A 10,000-nucleotide genomic window follows, 5' to 3' on the forward strand; every position below is an offset into this window, starting at 1 on the left:
ATCTATCTATCTATCTATCTATCTATCTATCTTTCTTTCCTTTGTTTGTCCTTTTTATTGGTCTATCGTTCTATCATTCTATCAACCTTTCTTTCTTTCTTTCTTTCTTTCTTTCTTTCTTTCTTTCTTTCTTTCTTTCTTTCTTTCTTTTGTTTTATAATTCAATTTATCTATCTCTCCATCCTTTAATCTTTCTTTCTATCTATCTATCTATCTATCTATCTATCTATCTATCTATCTATCTATCTATCTATCTATCTATCTATCTATCTATCTATCTATCTATCTATCTATCTATCTATCTATCTATCTATCTATCTATCTAGTTCATTCATTCTTTCTATCACTTCTATTCAATCTATCTACCTCTCCATCCTTCCTTCTTTCTTTCTATATATTTATTGTTCTATCTTGCTTTCTTTTTTCCGTTGTTCTATCGTTCTATTATTCCATCTATTTTTCTGTCTGTGTAATCTATCTATCTATCTATCTATCTATCTATCTATCTATCTATCTATCTATCTATCTATCTATCTATCTATCTATCTATCTATCTATCTATCTATCTATCTATCTATTTATCTAGTTCATTCATTCTTTCTATCACTTCTATTCAATCTATCTATCCATCCTTCTTTCTTCTTATATATTTATTGTTCCATCATTCTATCTAGCTTTCTTTTTTCTATCGTTCTATCTTTCCATCTATTTTTCTGATCTATCTATCTATCTATCTATCTATCTATCTATCTATCTATCTATCTATCTATCTATCTATCTATCTATCTATCTATCTATCTATCAGTCTGTCAGTCTGTCAGTCTGTCGTTTAATTCTTATCTTTCATTTTATCCATATATTGCATAAAAAGATAAGAGTTTAAAGTATACTTCTAAGGAAAGAAAAGAAAGAAAAAAAAAACACTTATTGATTTATCTCCTTTTTCTGTTTTTTCTTGCCTGGGGAAAGACAAGCCCACTGGTTCTGTCAGCCCACCTGGGAGCTGTGCTGGTTGTTACCCTCGTGTTTGATGCTCGCCGCAAGTAACAAGGAGTAAAAACTGCAGTCAATGGAATAGGCCTCATTACTGGTCCAAGCCAGAGGAACACAGTAGCTCACACCAACATTCAATTCTGTTGTTTTTACAAAGTTTTACAGTCTTATTTACACCTTACATGCTTAGAGGACCCTAAACATGCGCGTTCAACAAATCATATCAGACTTTATTAGGATTACAATTTGTATTAGACAAAATATTATACTATATATATATATATATATATATATATATATATATATATATATATATATATATATATATACACACACACACATATATATATATATATATATATATATATGTGTGTGTGTGTGTGTGTGTGTGTGTGTGTGTGTGTGTGTGTGTGTGTTATCCCATAAAACCCTTGTAATTCAATATATATTCTATATATAGACCATTAAATAACACATCAACACAAACATGATCTAATTCATCAGGATTTTGAATTAAAATTACATTAAATTTGATGCTTTTTTATATGCTGCCCACTGGTTTCATTCATACAATGTACAAATTCCCTTTTTTGAACATAGAAACACATTATTTATATAAAATGGGAAAAAAATCCAACACATTTTACAACATAATAGTCATTTATTAATTAAATTGTTTAATTAATAACCAATTTTTAATGGCCAATTTATTTTGTCATTATATATAATATACAGTACATAATAATATTGTGATAGTAATATTATAAATGATGAAATAACAGTGTCAGGCCAGCCTGGCAAAACAGATAATTCTGTTTTTTGTCAAAATGTGCTCCTTTTTGCAGTTATTCACCTCATTTTTTATTTAATTATGAGGTTTAAACTGCATTTTAGTAGCATTTTAAGCACTATTTTAGCTGGATTAGCTAGTCATAATTACCACACGTTTTAATGTACCAAAATATTTCCTAAAGATTTAGAGTAAAGAAATATGAATAAATACTTATTATTAAAATACAAATGTATTACATCGTACATCATTAGGAAAAATGTGTAATCTGTTAAAGTTTTAAATTCAAAACTATAGCCTACTGTCATTTATTAGGCCAATGGGCCAGCACGTTCAACTGTCCTCGGTCAGAATTTGGCCATTTAAATAATAAAAAATGCAAACATAATAACAATAAAAGAGCTTGATGATTTGTCCAGCCTCATGTGTAACAAAGTACATTCAATTAAAAGTTCACGGATTACAGCAAAAGCCTGATTAGTATTCAACTTCATTTTAATATGGTCCGCTTTAAGTGCTGCACACCTATTTATTGCTCTTTTTTTGTTTTCAAGAATGAGCTTCAAGATTTGTAATAACAGTTACTTGTACAATGTTTTCTCTGTTTAAAATCAATAGCGAAAGATGACTTCATCCGATTGTATGTTTTCACGCACAGCTACGTGTTGGACTCATGAAAAATAATAGTTTGCATTGGCCAAAACTGATAAGCTGAAGTCACACCGATGTGATGGTCCACAGAGAATTCCGCTTGGTCTTAAAGCCTTTTTCGATGGGTTATTTTTACCATTTATAATGGTGTAGCAGTCAAAATAGGACAAATGAGCTCATATATGGGACAAATTCTGGACCTTTGTCATTGAGGGGTGGGTCTTTCGATCCATCCGAACCCCGCCGCCCCGGCTACAGGCCTGAGTGTACTAGTTATTTTGAAAGATACTAGTATTCAGCTTAAAGTGCAATGTAATGACAAGGCCCACACGTAATCTGCGCGCGCAGAATTATGCAGATTTTTAACCCATCATTAATTCTGTGTATTTACTTGAGTAAATGTGTGTAAATCTAAATTTATTCAGTTTTTTTTATTAAATACAGTAATATTATTGACTAATATGAAAATGTTCATCTGATTTATGTACAATGCAGTTTGTATAGTAATATTTTCTGTCTTTTAGTAGAGATATTATATGAGAGACTTGCTTTGTTTACCAAGTAAAGTGAATCTAATTATATTTGCATTGTAAACATTTAATAAAAGTTAAAAAGATAATATTTTTATTTCACATATTAAGGTTTTAGTTATGATAATTCCGCAGAAATCCGCAGATTATTACCAAAATTCTCCGCAGAAATAGCAAAAAACGTCCGCAGATTCCGTCTGGCCCTGCTAATGACATAACTAATTATGTTAACTAGGCAAGTCATTGGACAACAGTGGTTTGTTCTGTAACTAATCAGAAAAATATCTAATAATTCATTCATTCATTTTCTTTTCAGCTTAGTCCCTTTATTAATCAGGGGTCGCCACAGCGTAATGAACCGCCAACTTATCCAGCATATGTTTTACGCAGCGGATGCCCTTCCAGCTGCAACCCATCACTGGGAAAATCTAATAATATTTTAAAAATCACAACTGTGTTCATAAATTCTAATAAAAACTGCTTAATTCCAGCCAAGCTAAAATAAATAAGACCTTCTCCATACTAATAATAATACAAAAATATATACTGCTCCGTTAAACATCACTTGGGAAATATTTGAAGAATAATAAACATTTATCAGGGAGGAGGGCTAATCAGTTTGTCTTAAACTGTATATGTTTACTCTCGTTCTTTTGGGGATTTCAGTTTAACAATCTACTTTAATTATAAATGTAACCAAATTAATATTGTTTAGCATTTTATAGAATTCGCTCAACACTGCTAAAAAAAATATCCAAAATTAGCAGTTTTCCATGTTTTGATATTCATGTTTTTTCCCCCAGTTTATTTCTGCTTTTGAATTGTTTTATGGGACCTTAAACTTTCTTCCAACAACTTTTAGCCTTGAAAAAGTGACTTTCACGAACATCTTTAATAGTTTAAAGTGCTATAATGTTGGGGTTGGTGTTGTATATTATCCTACAAAAGCCTTGTAATAAACCGCTTGTTTTTATTTTTTATTTTACAGATTTATTTCTCTAGATATTATATCTTTTACATAATTTCAAACTACTCAAACATCAATAAAAGTCCCTTTGTTAAACTGTGGAATTGAATTTTCAACATCAAAAGTCGACAGAGCAGAGATCAACATCCTCTAATGCAATTCACATTCATAAATAACAGAAAACACTTGTAAATCACAACATATGGAAGCTGTTCATTAACAGATATTCTATACAGTGTACCTGATTTACAAACAAACAATTGCTTGGTGTTAAAAGGAATTTTCTCAGCACAATGGATATAGACTCAATGCCACTGAATGAATGGCGTATGCCGATAAGGATAAGACTAACAAATGTCATACAGCAGAACAAACCCTTCTGATGAGCATTGAATGGCTACAGAGGTCTGACACAGCAGTTTGGAAACGTGAAACTATATGCTGTTATGCTTCTACGAGGCTCTTAATATAAAGTGCTCTCAAGCTTCTGACAGCTTCCGCTCCTCTTCCAATGCAGTTTGTTCCATATGAATGCATTACATACACTCTCATAGCAGCTCCTGCACTGTGCAGATATCTCTGAGTACTTAATTTATGACATTTCTTCTTTCTTTCTTTATTGCTTTATTTATTTATTTATTTATTTATTTGTCTTTCTTTCTTTGTTCTTTTTGTCTTTCTTTCTTAGATTCTGTCTTTTCTTTTTGTCTTTCTTTTTTCTTTCGGTATTTTTATTATAGACAAACTGATCATATACCTTTTTCAAAATGAAGTGGGTGTAAGAGAAGCTTTAGTGTACTGAGCGGTTGTGGAAACTGTTTTTATTTGGTAAATCGTTTATATTAAAGGGACTAAGCCAAAAAGAAAATGAATGAATGAATGAAATTGTTTATATTAAAGGGACTAAACCAAAAAGAAAAATGAATGAATGAATGAACGTACGAACGAACGAACGAACGAACGAACGAATGAACGAACGAACGAACGAACGAACGAATGAAATTGTTTATGTTATATTATAAAAAAGTATATTTTTGTGTGAATTATTATTATTATTATTATTATTATTATTACTTTTTTATTGTTTTGAGAAGTTAAGTGTTTTGTTGTTGTCGTTTTGAGACATGCATTATATTAAAAAGTTTTAAGTCTGTCCTTTCTTTTTCTGTCCTTCTCTTTATTTATTTATTTCTTTTTATTGATATGATCAGAAAAAAGTTGAATGTATTATTTTTTGAGGAATAATAGATAGGACTTGAATGTTGAGATGTTCATAATTTAAATGTATCACATGGCTTCAGATGAGAGGGAATATAATGTATTGTAGCTAAAAGAAACATGTTAAATTGCTTGGCAACTTTAAAATTAATATATAAAAATATGGGAAGTTATTGGAATAATTGAATATTTTGAAATATAATATATTTATGTATTTATTTATTTATGTATTTATTTGTTTATTTATTAGTGCTGTCAAAGTTTATATTTACTAAATATATTTGTGCGTACTTTCTATATTATTGTGTATAAGATATTTATTTCTATATCTAATACCACATATATATATATATATATATATATATATAACAAATATGTAAATCTATTTTTTTGTATAGTTTTTTTATTTTATTCCAGTATGGTTGTCTATTTAAAAATATTTGCATAATAAATATACACAGTACATATGTATTTAATAAGTAAATAAAAAAAATTTATCCAAGACCCGATTAATTGTTTGATAGCACTAAATATTTTTTTTTTCTGGAAAAAAAAGTTGCAAATGTTCCAGAATGGTAGTTTATTAATGTTATTGGTTGTTTATTAATGTTATTTATTTATTTATTTTAATCACTTCTGTTTGAATGTACAATCTACGCTCAGACATTCTGCAAAATATCTCCTTTATGACAAAAAAATACAACTAAAAACATAAAAGTCTCAGAATGAAATGAGGTGTGAGTAAAAGATGAAGAAAAAAATTCCCAACCCTTTAAAGTTCCCCTAATGCCTGTTCAGGCTGTAGAAGATTGCGGGTTATTACACGTTTTAATGACTTGACGAAAACGTGATTCACACGATTGAAAATTCGCAAAAACACATGAGCTTGCAAAATCTCCCCCGGTTCCCCGATCAGTAAATCATGCTATAAAGCCGGGCTGGGTGGAAATTGGATATGCAAAGCAATGCAGCTCTGTAGACCAGACCCCCTCCTCTCCTGCGACACACCGTCAGCCACACACACACACACACTGCACGGCCATTTATTAACCACGAGAAAGAGTGTTTCCCGCGGAGGAAAAAAAAAAACAGGTCAGGGAAAGCAGCAACTACACGACCCGCATGTATTAGATGGACTATAAATGCGGATGGTTACCTTTCTCCAGGTCGGTAATCCTCTGGTGCAGTGAGGTGAGCGTGGACTCGACGCGCCCGCGCTGCTCGCTCTCGTTGCGCATGCCCGGCTTCCCCTCCTCCAGACCGTTCACCCGGGACAGGACCTGCTTCTCCAGGTCGTCGATTTTGCTCTGTAGAAGATCCTTCAAGCTGTTCGCCTGGACCGAGTTGTTATTCCGGCTAAATTGCTGCGGAAGATATAAATGCGACATCTGTTTGTGAGACATGGCTGTCATTTGGGTTTGCGTTTAATCTATGCTAATTTAAGAAGAGAATACTGTGTGCTTTTAATTATTAAGCTTCCAAAATAGGATTTCCGCAGATGGTGAAGTATGTTGGTTCCCTCAAGAATCCCTTTCATTGGATTTCATTTCAATTTAAGTTAGATGAAGGATATATTACAGTAGGATGTTCACGGTATGAAGGATTTTGGCTTCCTAAACAATCTTTTTCAGAGAACGATTCAAAAATATAACTAGCTCCAGGATTCTCTATGGTATCATGATCAATGCCAATACAGAAGCTTTATTTTTAAGTGTATTTCATATTAAATTAAGTAGATACATGATGTATTGAGGAATCAAGTAGATAAATGATACATTGCGGATTTCTACAGTAGATGAAGTACTGTATATTGGTTCCCTGAAGACTCTTTCAGAAAAATATCCCCCCAAAAAAGAACAGTTCCAGCAATGCAAACCAAGAACCTTTCATTTAAGGGTATTTCATATCAAATTAAGTAGATGAATGATATATTGAGGATTTTCACGGTAGATGAAGTACTGTATATTGGTTTACAAAATACAGAATCATTCAGAATATCCAAAAAAAAAAAAAAAAAAAACATAGTAGTTCCAGGTTCTCCATGGGATCATCAATGCCGATAAAGAACCTTTATTTTTTAAGGGAGGTTTATATAACATTAAGTAGATTATTGATATTGATGATTTTCACAGTAGAGGAAGTACTGTATATTGGGTTACTAAAGAATCTCTCAGAGAACGATTCCAAACAACAGTAGCTCCAGGTTCTCCATCAATGCCAATAAAGAACCTTTATTTTTTATGGGATTTCATTTCAAATTGAGTAGATGAAGGATATATTGAAATAGAATGTTCAGAGTGTGAAGTATTTTGGTAATAAATCTTCTTCAGAGAAAAAAAGAACAGTTCCAGGATCTCCTGCCAATTAAGAACCTTCTTTTAAAGGGGATTTCATATCAAATTAAGAAGACGAAGTGTATAGTGAAATTAGATTTTCGCTAAAATATTTTGGTTCCCTAAAGAATCTTACAGAGAAGGATTCTGATAACGCTTTTCTTAGTGTGAAGAACGTTTTAGAAATGTTTCATTATGAAGAACCTTTGGAATGGTTATGTTCTATAGCTAGTAGTTCCAAGTTCTCCATGAGATCGCCAATGCCAATAAAGAACCATTATTTTAAAAGGGGATTTCGTATCAAATGAAGTCAAGTCAAACATTGATTATTTAATTACTAGTGTTGCAATCGCAACTGCACAATCGAAAAACACCTGCATATTAATAAATATTTAAACGGTAAAACATTAAGTTGATTTCGACCAAAAGCGACTAACTTGCTCCATACTGTCAGAGACTATAGCTTGTTCTTTTATAACATATTCATTTAGATAGTCTATTTAAAACTGCTGTTTTCTGTCAGCACCGTAATGCGCACTTTAAAAGCGGCTTATGCGGCATTACTTAGCAGCGCTTTATTTAAAACGCCGTGCGACTGTTTGCTGTGAGACCGTGTAAAGTTGTGGGAACTGCGCCACCTGATAAAAACCGGTAATCCACCGCGCTCCGGGGAAGCAAAAAAACATACCTCCAGGTTTTCGAGCCTCTGCTTCAGGGACTGTAAAGTCTGCGAGAGTTGCGCCAGTGTGTCGGTCGGACCCCTCGACACATCTCCCATTGTGTTTTTGGTGCCCGTTTCCTTCCGCCGTCCGCCGCCGACCCGCGCGTCTCCGGGCTCGGACGCGCTCTGGCTCTCGCACCGCGTCAGCTTGGAGGTCAGTTCCCGGATGGTTTCTTTCTGGTTCATGATGGTCTCCTTCTGCTGGAGCACAGTCTCGCGCAGTTGCATGACCGTGCTCTTGAGATCTTCCCCGGGCACGCTGTTCTGCAGAGTGGCCGCGCATATGTCCATATCCTTGGGCACGGACGTGCAAATGAACTGGGTCTGTCCGAAGTCCTGGCTCATCCCGTCGGCCAAAAGACACGAAAGTAGCAAAAGTTTCCAGTGCATCCCTCTCGCTCCAGCCTCCATGGCGTGTGTGCTCTCGAACAGGTCTTGCAGTATTTGAGCAGCTCTAGTTCTATCTCTCTCTATCTCTCTGACAGCTTGTGCTGGTTGTAATCTGGTTGTGGTGCGCGCGCGGTTTATATAGCACGCGCGTCTGCGGCGGTGAGCTGCATCACGCGCCTGATCATGATCTCCCGCCCCTAGATATTAAAGCAAAAAAAAAAAAAAACAACACACACACACACACACACACACACACACACACACACACACACACACTCGCGCGCACAGAGAAAAGTCAATGAAACTAGATTTGACCCCGACGGCACGGATTTTCCGCTTTTTTAAAGCACAATTAATTCCATGCACTCATTATGGTGTCTGCAGAAAAAAAGAAATAAAGGTTATACTTTAAGTCACATTAACTTATATATTTTAATAAGTACAATGTACTTATTGTGTTCATATCGTATTGCTTGGTTTAATGCTGGCTAAGGTTGGCTCAACAGTGTTTAAATATAATTTAAAAAGTCAGTCATAGATGTAATTACATGCAAATAATTTTAAAATATATAAGTGCATGAATAAATAAGTGCATTGAAACAAATGATTAATTTAAATGTGTTTAGCCTACATACACTGAAAGAAAGTATCTGTTAATGAACAGTTTCAGTATTTTCCGTTTGAATTGCATTATGGGATGTTGTTCTCTGCTCTGTAGACTTCTTCAAATTCAACTCTAAAGTTTAACAGGGTGACTTTTATTGACGTTTTAGTAGCTTGAAATAATATAATGCATAACACAGAAATAATTTAGTAATGTAAAACAACAACCTAGACAATATATCACTTTAAACTATTAAAAATGTTACTAAAATTTGTAAAACTGAAAACTTTTTCGAACTTATCAGGGTTAAAAGTTGTTGGAAGAAGGATCAAGGTCCCATAATGCAATTCAAAAGCAGAAACAAATGGGGAGAAATAAAAATAAAATCATGAATCAAAAAAATATGGAAAACCGGTAATTTACTGATATTAATTGTACAGTATACTAGTTAATATAACACAAAATAAAGTGTAACCAAAAAAAATCATTGATTACATTAAGATTTTTAGAAAAAAAAGGGTAGTACTCATGACTACACTGTTAACAATTTCCACGTTTTACTGGCAGCAGTTCACCATCAACTTACTGTAAATCAGTTACTGCAAAAAATACTGTATTTACATTTACAGCACCATTTATCTTGCTGTGTATTTACAGTATTGTGTGAATATCTTTACTGTAAAATATACAGTCATTTTCACAATGCAGCTTTAAACTACAGTAACTGGATAACTGTCTTACAGTAAAATACAGCTTATATTACAGTTAAATACTGTATAATTTACACAAATCCTTAACAGTGT

General features: G+C 33.2%; 1 protein-coding gene across 1 annotated transcript in view; it reads right to left on the reverse strand.

Moving 5' to 3' along the window:
- Nucleotides 1-8,689, reverse strand: part of nptx1l (neuronal pentraxin 1 like) — a 16,324-nt gene extending 7,635 nt beyond the window's left edge. The window contains exons 1-2 of the mRNA XM_056454336.1: nucleotides 8,171-8,689; nucleotides 6,306-6,513 (exon numbers count right to left, since the gene is read on the reverse strand). Coding sequence (XP_056310311.1) covers nucleotides 6,306-6,513; nucleotides 8,171-8,614 — 652 coding nt within the window. The 5' untranslated portion in view covers nucleotides 8,615-8,689. The remainder of the gene's footprint in view (nucleotides 1-6,305; nucleotides 6,514-8,170) is intronic.
- Between the last annotated feature and the right edge of the window lie 1,311 nt (nucleotides 8,690-10,000).

Source organism: Danio aesculapii, chromosome 3, assembly GCF_903798145.1.
Source record: "Danio aesculapii chromosome 3, fDanAes4.1, whole genome shotgun sequence".
Lineage (NCBI taxonomy): Eukaryota > Metazoa > Chordata > Actinopteri > Cypriniformes > Danionidae > Danio > Danio aesculapii.